This window comes from Sorghum bicolor, chromosome 10 (assembly GCF_000003195.3).
Source record: "Sorghum bicolor cultivar BTx623 chromosome 10, Sorghum_bicolor_NCBIv3, whole genome shotgun sequence".
NCBI lineage: Eukaryota > Viridiplantae > Streptophyta > Magnoliopsida > Poales > Poaceae > Sorghum > Sorghum bicolor.
The window spans coordinates 44,005,341-44,025,124 of NC_012879.2; the positions used below are offsets into that span (position 1 = coordinate 44,005,341).

A 19,784-nucleotide genomic window follows, 5' to 3' on the forward strand; every position below is an offset into this window, starting at 1 on the left:
AATATGATGTAGAGCAACATTCCCCTAGCTAGATCACCGGGTTTAATGTGGCTATAATAATCAGTCTAGCAGTAAATAAATCAAATTATGAACTATTCGGGAAGCTAACAGGTTGATACAACACCATTTAAGAAATTTTTAGACTGATCTTCTCCGGTGATGCAAGCGGAAGATATGGATGGATCAAGGATCAAGATGTTGTTCTATGGAGCTAGATATCATGTGGAAAGATTAAATATGATAAAACCCCTAATACCATCTTATTAATTACATTGACCTTTAGGAGAGATACATATGTACGTACAAGCGAGAGACTTATCCATGTTATCTAGGCTATTTTAGTTTTTTAAAGTAAAAAATAAAGTCCAATGGCTAGTTTGCTAAAATAGCAATTTTATTATCCCTAAACTTTTGCTTGCCATAGATAAACATTGTCCTTACTAGCTATTTTATACAAAGACTGTTGTGAAACTCTACACTTTGGGTGAGTTTTTTATTTTACACAATGACTAAATCTTGTAGTTTAGATATAATTTTACCTGATGTCTTAGAGATGCTCTAAGATAACGTTGTACTAGGGATAAACCTGATATCTAGAGTTTATATTACAAGGCTATCTAAACTTGTAATAAAAGGATTATCAATTAATTAATGATGTGTCACAATGATCGATAAGCTGCCACTTATATGCATGCATGGTTGTCTAATGTCTATTGGACAGGCCCTGTTTGGCCGAGCTATAGCTCTAGGAAATTCACTAGCCACCTGTAGCTTTAGGAAATCCTAGATATAGAGTTGTAGTCATGTGAAGTGCATTTACATGACTCATTTTATTTATATATTAAATTAAATAAAACATTTGAATCATTTTAATTAATCTATAAACTGCGAATCAAAGCTAGAGCTGTGCCAAAGGCGCCTATATATGTAAACTAGTATTCCTTATAAAAGTTCACATGCAATGGCACTCAATTAATCAATATATAGAAGTTCATTCATTGGCTCCTTGCAGAGTGCAGAAGCGATGGCGCACAAATTTCATTCATCAATGTACATTGTACAATATATGAGTTACATGCAAATGCCTGGTGCTGGACAACGATTGGGTCACCTACTAATAATAGCCTTACTGGAGAGTTACCTAATGATGATAGTGTGTACGTAGCTCTCCCTCCCTCTTGGCCGCGACCTTCGGCGCGCAACTCTCCGCGCCACCCAGCACCCACAGGGAGCAAAAAAATGAGCGAGAAGACGAGGGGAGGACGCGTGCGAGGAAGGAGGGGTCCGACATGAGTCTTCTCCCCGTCTCCCTCCCATCGCGCCTCGCTCCCTCCCCTTGCTCCGTCGGTCTCCATGGCGTCGTCGTCTCCCCTCCTGTGCCTCCTCTTTCTGTCCGCAGCTGCGGCGGCCGCCGCCGGCGCTGTCGTCAACCCCCGCCGGTCCCTCGCCGCACAGCAGGCGGCGAAATCAGGCGACATGGCGTCCCTGGCGGCTGGGAGCCCGATGGTGGCCGGGCTCATGAACGAACGCCTCAAGGCCCTCACCACCTCCTTCGCGCAGCAGATGGGCAGGGAGTTCCACTACTGCATCAAGAACATGTAATTGATCAGCCACCGCTACTTGCATCGGCTCTTCCAAATCATTCAATTCTCTCGATGAATGAATGCATGCTTTGCTTTTTTTTTTGATGAAAATGCATGCTTTGCTTTGCTTTGCTTCCCAAAAAAAAAATAATAAAACAAAAACAATGCAGGGATCGGGAGTGGAACACGGCCTTCAATTTCTCTTCCGATCCCGCCTTCCTCACAACCTGCATGAAGGAAACCAACGGTAAGATTGCAGCATCCCATTTGACCCCCTTCATTTGTAGAAGTAGCTTCTTCAGCATGTACATGCTATTTGGCTTGCTGCTTGCAATATCATGACATATATGTATGTACGAACTAAGTTTAGTTATCTGTAGCTTTTATTATTAACTGAGCAAAAACATGCATGGCACACTCATCACGTCAACGATCATCATATTGTTCATCATATAGTAGTATATGGCAAGTATATATGGCCGGCCTCTTGCATTGTCAAATTGTAAGCATATGCATATTCATAGTTCTTTCATATGGATCACCGGCCACCAGGAGACCTCCCGCAGCGCGTGTGCACGGCCGCGGAGATGAAATTCTACTTCGAGAGCTTCCTCGAAGGCAACGGAAAGAAGAACTACGTGAGACCAAACAAGAACTGCAACCTGACTTCATGGATCGATGGGTGTGAGCCCGGATGGTCCTGCAGCGCCGGCAAAGACCAGGAGGTCAACTTAAAAGATGCTGTCAACATCCCTTCTAGAACCATTGACTGCCGAGGCTGCTGTGCCGGCTTCTTTTGCCCTCATGGCCTCACTTGCATGATACGTAAGTAAGCCCTCGCAACGCAAGCATATATAGCAACCACACCTTCGTAGCGTAGCTCGCTTTAATTTGCATGCTACCATCATTGTTTTTTTTTTTTTGAACTTGTGCTAGCATCGATCATTGTTCTTCGTTCTGAAGTATATTCGTTACTCGCCTATTATGTATGCAGCATGTCCTCTTGGAGCCTACTGCCCTGAGTCCACTCTGAATAAAACAACAGGAGTCTGTGATCCGTAAGCAGTTGAAACAACATGTGTATATATAGGCTCTTTGATTATATAATTCTCAATATTGGTAAACACCTTGCATAATGCAGGTACCACTATCAACCACCTGCCGGAAAGCCGAATCATACGTGTGGCGGTGCTGACAGATGGGCGGACGTTGTTAGCACCGATGATGTTTTCTGTCCACCTGGTTACTACTGTCCAAGCACTGTACAGAAACTCGATTGTAGTAGTGGGTAATTCTATCTATCTAATGCCTCAATAATTTTGTTATTTATAATTAATCTCCTAGAATATACAGTGGTTTTTCTTAGTTAATTAATGAGATATGCATGCAGCTCAGCATTTCACACATCCTTCCCAAATACTAACAAATATAAGTCGCATCTGTTTTGCAGGTTCTATTGTAGGAAAGGTTCAACTTTGGAAACCAGTAAGTTAACATACAGTTTTTCAGAGTCGGATACATATAGTTTTTCATATACGAAGTTTTGGATACCCCCATTTGTGTGCTATGTGCTTGTGGTTATGGAGAGAAGTTATCAAATAGGGGCTGAAATCCAATCCAATACTTTTGTTATGATTATATACTGTAATCTGGTTTAATATCCTCTTCTTGTAATGCCTTCAACAATTATATTCTATAAGTGATCACCTCTTCTTCTTCCTCTTAATTGCGTTTCAGAATGCTTCCACAAAGGAAGTTGTAAACCAAACTCCACAAATCAGGACATTACCATATTCGGTGCACTGCTCGTGGTACGTAAATAGCATACTGTGTTACTTTTCGACTAGATTTTCAGTCAAGAGTATGATATTGTCTTTTAGTTAACCTAACAATTAATTAATAAGAAGAAGTTGATCGAGTTAACATCGATCTGATGCCCCTGGATGGATGATTCTGCATGTAGGGTGCCCTGAGTTTGGTGCTGTTGATCATTTACAACTTCTCCGGACAACTCCTGATGAACCGGGAGAAGAAGCAAGCAAAATCTCGGGAGGCTGCTGCAAGACACGCTAGAGAGACCGCCGTGGCTCGTGAACGATGGAAAACAGCTAAAGATGTCGCAAAGAAGCACGCTGCAGGCCTTCAGTCGTCATTGTCCCGCACGTTCTCACGCAAGAAAAGCCTTAGGACACACGAATCATACAAAGGAGGTCCCGGTGCTGGTCTGCCTTCAACCGGTGACCAGCCGACAAACCAAGCAGGAGAAAAACAAAAGGATAGCCTTACTGACATGGTGCGTTCCATTGAAGACAACCCTGAAAAAGGGGAAGGGATCAGTGTGCAAATAGGAGGAGGAGCAGGAGAGAAAAAGAAGACCACCAAAGGGAAGCATGCCCATACCCAGAGCCAGATTTTCAAGTACGCGTATGGACAGATCGAAAAGGAAAAGGCGATGGAACAGGAGTCCCAAAACCTTACGTTTTCAGGAGTGATATCGATGGCGACCGATGAAGACATCAGGAAAAGACCCACAGTTGAGATCGCCTTCAAAGACCTCACTCTGACATTGAAGGGGAGCAAGAAGAAGCTTCTGAGATCAGTGACCGGAAAACTCATGGCTGGAAGGGTCGCCGCCGTGATGGGCCCATCAGGCGCCGGGAAGACCACGTTCTTGAGTGCTATCGCTGGCAAGGCAACAGGGTGCGAAACAACAGGGATGATACTCATCAATGGGAAGACGGAGCCTATCCGCGCGTACAAGAGAATCATCGGCTTTGTGCCGCAAGATGACATCGTGCATGGGAACTTAACAGTTCAGGAGAATCTCTGGTTCAATGCAAGATGCAGGTATGAAAACTGCAACGACCTTGGTAGTAGTAGTACTCTCTTCTCATCATCAGATCAGCTAGCTAGTAGATCTTCACTGAATATATATAAATATAATTTCTTGCACGTACATGATGAACCAGGCTTTCTGCTGACATGTCAAAGGCTGATAAGGTTCTTGTCGTGGAAAGAGTAATCGAGTCCTTGGGACTGCAACCAGTGCGTGATTCTTTGGTCGGAACAGTTGAGAAGCGTGGCATCTCCGGTGGCCAGCGCAAACGAGTAAACGTCGGGCTAGAGATGGTCATGGAACCCTCAGTCCTGATTCTAGACGAGCCGACATCGGGCTTGGACAGCGCCTCGTCCCTGCTTTATTCGCGCCCTGCGTAGGGAAGCTCTTGAGGGTGTCAACATCTCTATGGTCGTCCATCAACCCAGGTTGTATGCATTTGCAAATTCATCTTCTTGCTTGTATGCTCTGCATGCCTTAATTAGCTATCTAACTGTGAAGTGGTTTTATTACTTGCAGTTATACATTGTACAGGATGTTTGATGACCTGATACTTCTCGCGAAAGGCGGTATGACTGTGTACCACGGGCCTGTAAAGAAAGTTGAGGAATACTTCTCAGGATTGGGCATTGTTGTGCCGGACCGTGTGAACCCACCGGACTACTATATAGACATCTTGGAAGGAATCGTGAAGCCAGACACAAAAGAATCAGTAAATGTCAAGGATCTCCCCATCAGATGGATGCTGCACAATGGGTATGAAGTCCCACGGGACATGCTGCAGAGTTCTTCTGACTCAGAGTCCTCTTTCAGAGGGGGAGGAGATCATGCCAAGGGAGGTGACGCTGGCCAATCTATTGCTGGTGAAGTGTGGGGCAATGTCAGGGATATAGTTGGGCAGAAGAAGGATGAGTATGATTACAATAAAACTTCCGAAAACTTATCCAATCGACGTACTCCCGGGATCCTTAGGCAATACAAATACTACCTGGGGAGGTAAGTTATTCCACTTCCACCACTGGTAGCTTTTTAGTCTGGTTCATCTATTATTGCTGACATGCATCCATCTTCTGTATGTTATTCAGGTGTGGCAAGCAGAGGCTTCGAGAGGCTAGAATACAAGGAGTTGACTATCTCATACTAGGTCTTGCTGGTATATGTCTAGGCACACTTGCTAAAGTGAGCGATGAGACATTTGGAGCACTTGGCTACACATACACTGTTATTGCTGTGTGTAAGTTTTATATATCTTGATGGTGGCATGGAGTATATACCATTTCCAATAATATTTTTCTATATATCTTCTCCATATTTGCAAGAGATCAGAACTTTAGTTCATTGCAAATAATATAAGCTGTTGTTGGCTGCAGCTCTGCTGTGCAAGATTGGGGCCTTGAGATCATTTTCGCTGGAGAAGATACACTACTGGAGGGAGAGAGCATCCGGCATGAGCTCGCTGGCATACTTCTTGTCCAAAGATACAATAGATCACTTCAACACGATTATCAAGCCGATCGTCTACCTGTCCATGTTTTACTTCTTCAACAACCCAAGGTCATCAATCTGGGAAAACTATGTTGTTCTTCTAGCACTCGTCTACTGTGTCACGGGGATCGGCTACACCTTTGCCATCTTTTTCCAGCCAAGTTCTGCGCAGCTGGTGAGCAATCTAGTTGGCTAGCTAGATGTTCTCCACTTGTTGTGTATATATGTCTATCATCAACATTATCCTATGCTAACATCATATCATCCTAGAATCTAGTGGAGATGCTGTAGGGGTTAGTTTATATATACTAACTGATCTGATGATTAATTTGTTCTTGTGATGACAACAGTGGTCAGCGCTCCTTCCGGTTGTTCTAACCCTAATAGCAACCCAGCAAAAGGACACCTTCTTCGCAAACCTGTGCTACACGAAGTGGGCTCTAGAAGCATTTGTGATTGCAAATGCGCAGAAGTATTCCGGCGTATGGCTCATAACACGGTGCGGCTCGCTGTTGAATAGTGGATATGACATCAATGACAGAATCTTGTGCCTAGTGGTTCTTGTTGCCAATGGTGTGATATTCCGGTGTGTGGCATTCTTCTGCATGGTGATCTTCCAGAAGCACTGATGGATGAGCATGAACCATCATGGTTTGTCCGATCTGATGTGCATGTGTATGTGCATTTGTCTCTGTGTCTCAAATCCTCTTGATCGGTCCATAGGAGCACTAATGTACTTGTTTGTAATGGCATGTTACAAGTAGAATGAGCACTGTTGTCCTTGTAGATATAGACTCAGAAGCAAGTTGACAAGAGAAAAGAAAAGATAGAAGTATCCTCAGTCTTACATAGTCAGTAAAAATTCATTTGTACATTAATTTTCCGTTTTCAGAAAGGGTGCTAAGGGAGGGTACAGCTGATGTGGTTTGAAAAATAGCGTGCTCCACTCACTCCTAACATTTTTGTTTAGTTTATTGAATGGAATGTAGGTACATCAGCCAGCACTTCATCCATCACAAAACATATACTCGTTTAGATCCATGTATTTGCATATATCAATTCCTTGAAGTTGAGACGTTTGGCTAGAATTTCATGGAGTGGAACTATTTTTTATATTTTAAGTTGCTGGAGCTCTCCTAAATGGTCCATAGTAAGTCATATTTTCTACCCATCTTTACATATATCACGTTTTAAAAAAAATGTTACAACAACCTAGTTCAGTTGGTTAGATTTCTTGTAGTGGAATCTATCTATCTAGATTCAAGTCCTCGACTTAGCATGAGTGTTTGTATTTTCCTAGATTTATTCCAAGATTTTATGGCGTTACGCTTTCGGTGATAGGCGACTTTTCCGTTGAAAACGAGGCGCCTATGGTATATCGACACAGACTTTCGAAGGTGCTTATATGGTTTGCATATATATATATATATATATATATATATATATATATATATATATACACCGAACTGTTATACTGAACAGAATTCAGTATTCGTGTTTTAATATTGTTCAGTATTTTCTGGTCCTGGGTGTTGGACAAGATGATACTGAACACTATCCAGTACTGCTTAGTATTTTTTCTACTCAGTTTTGACTTACGGTGTAGAATAATATTCTACACCTAGGGTGTAGAATAGCGCTGCCGTATATATATATATATATATATATATATATATATATTCTACACCAAACTATAGTACTGAACAAAATTCAGTATTGTTCAGTACTGCTCAGTATTTTTTCTGCTCAGTTTTGACTTGCGGTGTAGAATAGCGCTACCGTGTATATATATATAATTCTAATTGTCCGGGCGTATTGTGGCGATTCTTTTGAGTACTATATTAGAAATCCCCGTCGTTTCCTTATTGGTACCCTTTCGAACACAACTACATTCCAAAATAACTCAGATTCTAACATCTTTGCCCTTGGTCATGAACCTCCTTTCCTTTTTGGATCGACTTAACTTAATTCTTATACCTATTTTTTTATTCTTTTATTTTGGATCCCAAGAAAAGAAGAAGAATAAAATCCATAGGTGTAGAAAACTATTCTACACCAAACTGTTATACTGAACGGAATTCAGTATTATTCAGTACTTGTGTTTTAGTATTGTTCAGTATTTTGTAGTCCTCGATGTACGACTGGATGATACTAAACGTTGTTCAGTACTGCTCAGTATTTTTTCTACTCAGTTTTGACTAGTGGCACCTAAAGTGTAGAATAACGCTGCCGTATATATATTTTCTACACCTAGGATGTAGTCGCCTTCTTCTTCTTTTTGTGCGGCACGGTGAACCTTGTAATTTTACTCTTCTCCACTTAAATGCAATGATACGTACTCCCCTCCGTCCCAAAAAAAGTGTCATTTTAGGTTTTTGTGCCACAAGTTTGACTCGATTTATAGAAAATATATACAATATTTATATCTCTAAATAAATTTGTTAAAAAACTAGACTTAAAGATCTTTCCAATGATACTAATTGTGTACTATAAATACTAATATTTTTTACTATATATTTAGTTAAAATTATTTCTCGGAAAGTGAAAACGACACTTATTTTGGAACGGAGGGAGTAGCCCTCATATGTATTCGAGAAAACGGTTATTTTGGAGTAGCGCACCAAAGTGCTCATGGGATTGGGCTGGGCCTGAATTCTGCACAGAAGAACGCACAGACGGATGGGCCTCAAATATATGTGCCTGTTGCTGAGTTCCTTCTCGGAATTTGCGTGTTCCAGAAGGGTAAACTAAGTTTTATTTTAGTTGTATTATCTCTTATTATTTCAGGTTCTTCTGTTAAGATTCAGAGATTGTCTCTCAGTCTACATGCAAGAGTGATTCGTGGATCGGAAGAGCATTTAATACTGCAACTGTTGCACTGCATAGGATTCTCACTCCACGAACCAGTTGTGGTCAGGTCTGGTTGGAGCCTCTGTCACAAGTCAGAGTACATTGTCGTCAGTCGTCACTCGGTATTCGTTTCTCAAAGGAAAAGGAAAAGCAAAAAAAAAAAAGAAGCAAGAGGAAGGCGCGCACTGTCTCAACGTGAAGAAAGTTTCTAGCTCAATTCAGACAAGGCGCACTTTAGCACTTCAAAATTTCATGAAAAACTACATAGGGAATTTATAGAAATCAGTTTTGTTTTTTAAAGAAAATAGGAACCCCACATTCCAAAGGAGCGGTCAATCTATGAGAGTGCTCGTTTTGTTTTGTTACTGTTTTCATGTAACGTTGTTTTCACCTTGTACTTGTAGTCTTGTACACACAACACATGGTGGCACAGCTATCTACAGGGCTACAGGCCTTAGCTTTTGGCAAGCTAGGCAGTAGTGCCACACTACAGTGTAGAGACCAGAAGTGAGTGAGGCCAGTGCACAGTGAAAACTAGCGTGCAGCTCCAGCTCCAGCTCGAGCCCAAACACTCCAAACATGCATCATCTTTAGTTTAAAGTCCTTAGTTAAAAAGCTAAAGGTGAAATTATTGCTAAAGATACCTTCATCATCAAAAGAGAGACATGCAGGAGATGTGGAACTCTGGCCATGCATCTTTGAGAAAAGCAATAATACTGGGGCCTTGTTTAGATACGAAAAGATTTTGGATTTCGCTACTGTAGCACTTTCGTTTGTTTGTGGCAAATATTATCCAATTATAGATTAACTAGGATTAAAAGATTTGTCTCGCGATTTACAGATAAATTGTGCAATTAGTTTTTATTTTCATCTATATTTAATGCTTCATACATGTGTCGAAAGATTTGATGTGACAGAAAATCTTGAAAACTTTTTAGTTTTTAGGGTAAACTAAATAAAGCCTGCGTTGATCTCTGTGCGCGGAAATGAACACTAGAACTCATGCTCTCATGGAGCAGCAGGCAGGCAGAGGCAGGCGCCTCCACTAGCGAAGAGAAGAGAGGACACCGGCCGACCGGCGCCCTTTTCCTGCAAAGAAGGAAGTTTACGGGGAATCTCAGCATCGAAGGCCTTGTTTAGTTCATCCTGAAAAGCAAAAATTCCGTCACATTGAATCTTTGATACATACATGAAACATTAAATATAGACGAAAACAAAAACTAATTACACAGTTTAGCTGTAAATCACGAGACGAATCTTTTGATCCTAGTTAGTCCATAATTAGATAATATTTGTCACAAACAAACGAAAGTGCTACAGCACCGAAAACTTTTCACTTTTCGAAACTAAACAAGGCCGACGTCCGAAATTTATCATTCTGTAAAAGTTTTGCATTGTTATCTCCTGTTTGCTACTTTTATCCTCTCCTCCCTCCTTCCCTGCCGCCTGGCCAGCTTGAGCTTTGCACCCACCGCCCGGCTTTGTTTAGTTGCAAAAATTTTTACAAAATCGATACTGTAGCACTTTCGTTTGTATTTGACAAAAATTGTCCAATCATAGACTAACTAGGCTCAAAAGATTCGTCTCGTCAATTTCGATCAAACTGTGTAATTGGTTTTTATTTTCATTTATATTTAATACTCCATGCATGCGTCTAAAGATTCGATGTGACGGGGAATCTGAAAAATTTTGCAAAATTTTTTGGGAACTAAACAAGGCCCAAATTCGAACAAAAGTAGTTCAAGTTCATCGCAGCGACTGAAGATGTGCAGGGAGTTTTTTTGGAAGTAAAGTGTGCCTTGGCAGGGAGTTTTTTTTAAGCCTAGCCGCTTGTTCGCTTGAACTTATCAACCAAATCTATTAGTCATTCATTAGCGAACCGCTGCCATGGCCTATCAGCCTTGCCCAATGTTTGATCCTGCCGTTTGCTTTGCTATGCTTTCCATTCATCTTCCAAGTATTTTGGGCCCCTTCTTCTGATACGGCATCACTATGGCATTGCAGCACCATGAATCTCAGCCTACTGGCTGCTGCTGGCTAGTGTTACTGCTTCATAGTACTGTACGTACGTACTACTACAACTTCTAGGTTTTAGCTGCCATGATACATGAAAGCTAGCCAGCAGCAGCAAACGTGAACCAATGATGGATATATGAAATAGAGTACGGCCGTTCATCTGAAAACCAAAAAGTTTTCAAGATTCTGTGTCACATCGAATCTTATGACACATGCATGAAACATTAAATATAGACGAAAACAAAAACTAATTACACAGTTTAGCTGTAAATTACGAGACGAATCTTTTGCTCCTAGTTAGTCTATGATTGGTGTCACAAACAAACGAAAATGCTATAATACCGAAAAGTTTTCACTTTACGGAACTAAACCAGGCCTATGTACTCAATCCATCCCAAATTGTAAGTCGTTTGACTTTTTTAATATCAAGTTTGATCACTCGTCTTATTCAAAGTTTTGTACAAAATATCACTTTTTTTGTTGTGTATTAGTTTATTAATAAAAGTTCTTCAAGAATAACTTAAATTTGACTATATTTGCATAAATTTTTTGAATAAGACGAGTGGTCAAACTTGGGGTAAAAAAAGTCAAACGACTTACAATTTAGAATGGAGGGAGTATTAAATAAGTAGGAGTAATATCCAGGCTGAGGATAAAGGGATGGTAGGACCACTCTGCATTCGATGAGCTCAGCACCAATTCCTATAGCTCCATCGATTTGGAGATTGATCATCCCGAAAAATTTTGCAAAATTTTTCAGATTTTCCGTCAAATCAAATCTTTAGACGCATGCATAAAGTATTAAATATAGACGAAAATAAAAACTAATTGCACAGTTTGGTCGGAATTGACGAAACGAATCTTTTGAGCCTAGTTAATTTATGATTGGACAATATTTGTCAAATACAAACGAAAGTGCTACTATTCCTATTTTGTAAAAAATTTTAGAACTAAACAAGGCCCAAAATGATCTTTCTCCCTGGTTTCGATGAGATAGATCGTGTTGGATTCCATTTTGTCTGCTCAAAAGTTGGCTTCTATTTTTATTTATTTTTCTCTTAGTGGATCGATTTTGTAACAGAAGCAAACACAGGTGCACGGTGGTCTCTCAAATCAAACTATACAGGTAACGTAACACGTCAACTATCCCCCGATCCAATCCAATTGAGACAACATGATTGGCAGCAATCTTTCTTCTATCTTGACAGCTTCAAGGAGCAACACATCGGCCTTGTTTAGTTCCAAAAAATTTTGCAAAATTTTTCAGATTCCCCGTCACATCGAATCTTTAGACACATGCATGAAGTATTAAATATAGACAAAAATAAAAACTAATTGCACAGTTTGGTCGAAATTGACGAGACGAATCTTTTGAGCCTAGTTAGTCCATGATTAGACAATATTTGTCAAATACAAACGAAAGAGATACAGTGTCGATTTTACAAAATATTTTGGAACTAAACAAGGCCTTAGAAAGTGGATTGAGCCTAGCTATATAGGAGTAGGTAACACAAACTACTAGGTGGCCTTGTTTAGTTCCATTTTTTTTTGGAAAATCAACACTGTGGCACTTTTGTTTGTATTTGACAAATATTGTCCAATCATAGACTAACTAGACTTAAAAGATTCGTCTCGTCAATTTCGGCCAAACTGTGCAATTAGTTTTTATTTTCATCTATATTTAATACTTCATGCATATGTCTAAAGATTTGATGTGACAGGGAATCTGCAAAAATTTTGCAAAATTTTTTGGAACCCGATACATGCATTATGGATATCATCGACACGGAAAAACACACAAACGACAACGGACCAAATCATCCTCCTCCCATCAGTGCTGATTCCTGCGATCTGGTGAAATGAAAACACGTTGACATGTACTCCTCCCTCTATCTTAAATTATTCATCGTTTTTTTTCCACACCATAAGTTTAGCTCGACTTATATAAAATATATATATATAATATTTATATCTTTAAATAAATTTATTAAAAAAACTAGATTCAAATATCTTTCTAATAATATCAATTGTGTACCATAAATAATAATATTTTTATATATATATTTTGTTAAAGTTGTTTCTCAGAAAGCAAAAACACGTATATTTTTGAGATGAAGAGAATACTACTAGCATCCTACTTGCATAAATAAATAAAGTAATTGAAAACAAATATGGTTTCCGTCAAAGTAAAATAAGGGATGAAATCTGACATACAGTAGTGAATTGTGGCAGTAATGATATCAGGCAACCGCGGATGTCAACGAAGAGGCTGATACACATATACACCACAAAATGGATTTGGATGCGATCGATCAGATCCGCTGCCGCACACTCTCTGTTGCTTTAGTAAAGTTCAAATGGGCCATTTTAGGGCTTTGAGGCGAACCCAAAGCTTCAACCACGACCGCCCGCCCACCTGAAATGAACAAAAGAAGGGTGACACACTTAAATCTTGAAACAAAGTTCATATGAATCCAGATTTTTTTTTTCTAAAAAAATGAGATCCAGAATTCTCCGTGTCAACTTCCTCAACTCCGGCACCATCTTGAACGTTCTATCTACTAGTACCAAACTCCCTTCATCTTGAGTTCTTGACGCCTCATGGTAAAAAAAGGAGGGGGGAGAGGGGGAAAGTATCAATGTAGCTGCGAAATTGGAGGAAGGAGGGGAGTACTCGTAGAACAATTCTCCCTCTATACCAAAATAGTTGCACGTCTAGTAGGATTGTGCATATATCAATGTAGCTGTTAAATTGGGGAAAGGGGGGAGTACTTGTAGAACAATATACTTAGGGCGTCCGCAATGGTATTCAATTGCTAGCTATTTGATCTCTAGGAAGAATGTTATTGGTTCTCAATGATAATTTGTAAATAGCTACCTTAGAAAGTCACTAGCTATTAGGAAGTTACTAGCTATTGTGGAGAGTATTGTGAGAGAGTTATTTCTAGAAGATCGTGCTAGATTAGCTATTTATGAGTCGCTAGCTATTAGGAAGTCGCTAGCTATTTGATCTCTCTCCTCGATAGCCAATGAAAGTGCGACTTTTTTATTATTTTTATACATCATCTCGCTAGCTATTTCTAAAGTACTATTGAGAGCCAATAGAATTCCTTCTAGCTAGCTATTTGATAACCATTGTGGATGACCTTAGGATGGTGCATATATCAATGCAGCTGTGAAATTACATTATTGCCCCTAGAAAAAGCTATCCGCCGCAGCTTCTGGATTTTCATGGACGTTGTTGGATTTTTTTTTGTGAGAGAGAAGTTGATTTTTTTTTTAGTTTGTTGGTCTGCTGATGGATCAGTGCGTGGCAGTGGGTGGTAGGAGCTGTTAGCCTGTTGCATGATGGATCTCCTAATCCTAGATGAGACCTTTTATTTTGAGAAAAATTTAAAGTATAGAAGTGCAATACTCCCCTCTGTTCCAGAAAGAAAGAATGTAAATCTCGCTTCTCGATAAATCAAAAGATATTTAAGTTTGATCAAGTTTACATAAGAAGGTATATATAGTTAGATCTTCAATTAAATTTATTATGAAAATATATTTCATAACCTATGATACTTATTAATATTATAAATATTAATACTTTTAAATTATATTTGGTCAAAAATAAAAATCTTTGACTCCTCCGATGATTATATTCTTTTTGGGACGTAGTATTTTGGCCTTGTTTAGTTCACCCTAAAATCCAAAAATTTTTTAAGATTTCTCATTACATCGAATCTTGCGGCACGTGCATGAAGTATTAAATATAGGTAAAAAATAATTAATTGCACAATTTACTTATAATTTGCGAGACGAATGTTTTAAGTCTAATTAGTCCATAGTTGGACAATAATTATCAAATACAAATGAAAGGGCTACAGTACCCAAAACCAAGGCCTTGTTTAGTTCCGAAAAAAATTCGGATTTCGGCATTGTAGCATTTTCGTATTTATTTGACAAATATTATCCAATCATTAACTAACTAGACTCAAAAGATTCATCTCGTGATTTACAGGCAAACTGTGCAATTAGTTTTTATTTTTGTCTATATCTAATGCTTCATGCATGTGCTTCAAGATTTGATGTGACGGAGAATCTTGAAAAGTTTTTGGTTTTTGAGGTGAACTAAACAAGGCCCAAATTTTTTCTAGCTAAGGCCTTGTTGAGTTAGTGAAAAATTTAGTTTTGGCTACGTAGTACTTTTGTTTGTATTTGATAAATATTGTCTAATTATGTACTAACTAAGTTTAAAAGATTCATCTCGTAAATTACAGATAATTATGCAAATTAGTTATTTTTTTAATTTATATTTAATTATAGAAAATCTTGAAAAGGTTTTGGAAAGGGTGAACTAAGATCTTGTTTAGGCCTTGTTCAGTTCGCGAAATTTTTTTGTTTTGGCTACTGTAGCACTTTTGTTTGTTTGGACACTTATTATCCAATTATGGAGTAACTAGGCTCAAAAGATTCGTCTCGCAAATTACAGACAAACTGTGCAATTAGTTTTTATTTTTATCTACATTTAATGCTTCATGCATGTGTATAAAGATTCGATGTGACGGGAAATCTTGAAAATTTTTGGAAACTAAACAAGGCCTTAGTTCATCCCAAAAAATTAAAAGTTTTTTAAGATTCTCATCACATCGAATCTTATGACACATATATGGAGTATTAAATATATATGAAAAGAAAAACTAATTGTACAGTTTATCTATAAATCGTGAGACGGATCTTTTAAGCATAGTTACTCAATTGTTGAATAATATTTATTAAATAAAAATAAAAGTGTTACCGTATTAAAATCCAAAAACTTTGACGTGATGGTTCTAAATCTACTTGTACGGCGCTGTAGCCGGCCCGGGAATAATTTCGCGCCGGCGACGGTCCGCAGACGCGTCACGTGGCTGACGGATCCATCAGACTAGTATCACTGACATAGCAGTAGGAGTAGGCCCATTGTACCAGTGTGTACTGCTGCTGCTGCTGCTGCTATGGATCTATCCACTGGCTGCCCTGCCCTGCCCGCGTCCGCGTGATGCTGTAGCAGTAGCAGCGCATGGCCATGGCAATGGCAATGGCAACGGCATGGAGCGACGCTGCAGGGGTAGGGCTGCCACGGTTGCGACAGCAGCGTGGGAGACTGTGAAAGAGCCAAAAGGGTCTAACCGAAACCAGTGGCGGGACCAGCCGGAGCCCCAAGTCAAAGACTCGGTCACTGGTGGCGTGTGGTGTGTCGCACGATTTTTCGAGAGCGATAGCACGAATGTCAGGGTACATTTAGATATTTAGATAGTATAGATAAACAATGCTAAGTATATATATGCTGGTCTACATGTTGGACATTGCTTATGTACACTGTTAAATATGCATTGAGATATGTGAAACAGTGGGAAGAAGTATGAAAACAGTTGAGAGAAGTACAACAGCACGAATCTCAGAGCATATTTGGACGGTCCTAATAAGTAATGTTGAGCATATACATACTGCATTGTATTACTGGTTCTCTCTTGCTCAAGCGTCGAATTCACTGCATGCCTGCCGGCCCTAACAAATTTGAAGGCCGGCCGATACGGTGACTCATTCCCGTTGCGTAATTACAAGTCAATCTGCTGGTTTCTTTTCTTTTTTTTTATGAAGGTCAACTGACTGGTTTATTTTGGTATAAGGGTTTCAGCTGATTAATAGTAATCCACTATAATCTCAAGGACTGGTTGACTACTGACTCGTTCCCCAGCTGCCGCCTCTACGTGGAGAGCAGTGTTTTTTTATGCCTCTTATTAAGTGTTGTGACTTAGTAAATCACAAAAAAAAAAGTGTTGTGACTTAGTAATTCAACAAACCAGCTGTGACCTGCTCAACAAGATTATATCCTTGCCATCACGATTCTCAGGAGAGCCGGTCACACCTAATGTTTAGGTAAAGCTGTATATTTAATTTAATCATTCCATCTCCCTCCATATTATTACACAAAGCGTTGTGCGTAACACCACCTCGAGTCAAAGAAGTTTATTTTTGGAAATTCTTTAACATACACAATATAAAGTTATTGCACACAAACTTATGTGTCTCGTTGTCATACGATTAATGTCATCGAATGAAAAACAAATCTATCCTTACTACTCCCTCCATCCCAAATTATTGAAAATCTTAGAGAGTCAAAGTATCTTAAGTTTGACTAAATTTATATGATAAAATAATAACATTTAGGATGTCAACTAAGTATCATTAAATTCCTCATTAATTAAATTTTCATAGGGTACTCATTTGATGTCATAAATCTTTATTTTTTTTTATAACTTGGACAACTTGAGATTCTTTGACTCTTCAAGATTCTTGGAATATCTTATAATTTGGAATGGAGGGAGTATCTTTGATATGCATGGTATCATAAACTTAGGTAACACCTCTGATCCCAACTAGCGGCACCACCAGCACCCCCTCCCCCTACAACCCCATGCCTTTGGCGCCACAATAGGCCAATAAAAAGCTCGACAACTATAAAGACAACGAGGATTCACCCGCAAACCACTAAAAAACCCAATCCTACATCTCTATGTTTCAATATCTGTTGCAAAAATTGCTGATGCAGAGTGATAGGGAGAAAGAGGAAGCCACAATGAAGGCCTTACACTGAAGCAAGGTTGGTAATTCATGTCCTACAATCTTTGCATGGTTGCTTGATAACTCAGATTTGGATGTTCTTTGTTGATGTTGCAGCCGCTGTGATAGACCACACCAAGATCAGGCCTCAAGATGTATTGTCCAAGGTAGAGAACACCAAGGAAGAGCACACCAATATCAAGCCTCCATATGTTATGAACTAGAGCAAGAAAAATGTGCTGCAATGCACGCACTCAAGATGTCAAGCGAGCAAGCCCAAGGTATGGTTTGTCCGTATGTATTGTAATCAATTCTTATTGTCGAGTCTTGATTTTTTATTCTCATTTTGTAGTCGCCACAGAGCAAGCTAGCCTCTAGCCTCAGGGTTGAGCCAGAGGATTTGAAGTCCTCCAAGCTTCTCCTATAGCAAGAAAATTTATTTGTTGAGTCCTTCCTCAAGGATGCGCAACAAAACTTCGAGGAGGCTTAGGATAGCCTAATGTGATTTAATGCAACTATGAAGAAAAGTAAGGAGGACATGAAGTGTGCTTGTGATGATGTTGCCACCGCTTTAATTGTTGTTTCTTTGATTGTCTAGGACAAATGCCGATGTATAGTAGCGTGCAATGCCGGATGTTTGTCACTAGTAATGGAGAGGGACCTGGGGACAACCACCAAGGCACTTAAGTCGGTAAAGATTGCCATGTGGGCTACATGTGATGCTTTCTACAACAGCGACCCAACTAAAGATGGCAACGGTACATATTACCCGCGTGCCCGTGGGTAAAAACCCGGTGGGATGAGGGTACGGGTACAACTTTGTGCCCGTGTGGGTTTGTAGTTGAACCCAATGAGTAAAAACTTGTGGGCGTAGAAAACTTGTACCCGTGCCCGCAAACCCGCTACAACCTTGTGATAAGCAGGTCCCTTCTTATACTATATATAAAGAAAGCAACATAGTTTTATGATTCTCTCTCATATCTATTTATATATAAGAGAACCATTGTTATGTTGGTATAATGCTAGGTAGTTTTAATTTTCATACTTAAACTCCTTTCTATAATCTATGCATGTATTATTAATTTATTATTATGCAGGTTCACGGGTACGCCCACGGGTATGGGCATGGGTGTAGACTTCTACCCGTGGCGGGTTATGGGTGCGGGTGCGGGTTTGGAATTCAACCCGCAAGTACGGGTCTATATATCTCATACCCGCGGATAATGTGCCTGTTGCCATCTATAGATCCAACTCATAGTCGTGCTGACCTTATCTTGGAGAGGCTAAGCTATATCTTGAGCTAGTTGAAGAACCTAGTCAAGGATGCTACTTGGCAGGGGAGCCAAGCAAATAAAAAAATAGCGTGCTATCTCGGTGCTATAGTTGCTGGATAGGCTTGCTGCTAAGCTATTTGTAATTTTACCGCTATCACAACTTTCGTCGCTATTACGTGCTATAGTGCCGCTAAGTTGCATTTGCTATGATAACTTTCACCGCTATTATGCGTTGTAGCACCGCTATAACAAATCTTCTCAGTTTGACTCTCAAAACTCCATCTTAGACGTTCATGAACCATGTTGTAATGCCATATTGGTATTTAGTAATGTTACCTAAACTTATGGAAATATATTTGTATTCATCAAAATTCATATTTACAATGTCTTTTTCATCAATTACTCATGTTTCTTATGTATTTTTTTATAAAAACGCTATCTGTCATGGCACCGCTATAGCGCTGCTATAGCTACATAGCTCCTGAAAAAAATTTGCTGCTATTTTCAATAGCCCACTATTTTAAACTTTGGAGCCAAGTAGCACTGGCCAATGTGAAGTTCCACTGTCTTGAAATTTATCTAGAAGCGATCAATAAGAGGGTCGCAGCTGACACTCGAAACGAGGATGTCCTAAAGCTGCTAGAAGAAGTTAGCCGGCTGTCAATGGCCTTGCCACCAAGTTAATCTAAAGAAGTATATGTACAATGTACATGGAGTACTCCTATACTCAGATGGTCGAGTATACTTAATTATATATACGTCAATAATTTTAAAGTTTGAATTATGTGATCCATTTTCTTTAGACTGTCCCTTGTGTTATGCACATTGTGACTATTTTGTATCCTCTGTTCTTAGGGCGCGCCTAAGTGTATACGCACATGCAATACTTGAGCCGAAGTCTAAGATGTAGAATAGACTCATCAATACTTCAAACAACACACAAAAGGCAAACACAATCAAGTGTGCTTAGCAATGTGTAACCTATGAGTAACATGTTGTGGTTGGAATGCAACATAACATGTTATTTAGAAGCCATGAGTAAAATGAACTTGGAATGTGAGCAAAATATGATTCATTTATGCATTATACATGTATGTAAAAGTAAAAACACAATTAACCATATAAATGACATATTGTTTGATGTTCCATGTG

At 39.5% G+C, this 19,784-nt stretch overlaps 1 protein-coding gene across 1 annotated transcript; it reads left to right on the forward strand.

The window, feature by feature from the left end:
- On the forward strand, positions 1,255-6,782 carry LOC8058845 (ABC transporter G family member 28). Its single transcript, XM_021449180.1, is given in 14 exon segments — positions 1,255-1,598; positions 1,754-1,830; positions 2,136-2,408; positions 2,578-2,641; positions 2,725-2,871; positions 3,034-3,068; positions 3,321-3,394; positions 3,547-4,430; positions 4,553-4,780; positions 4,782-4,847; positions 4,939-5,415; positions 5,505-5,653; positions 5,790-6,079; positions 6,255-6,782. Coding segments are annotated over 14 exon segments (3,288 nt in total). The 5' UTR covers positions 1,255-1,353; the 3' UTR covers positions 6,534-6,782.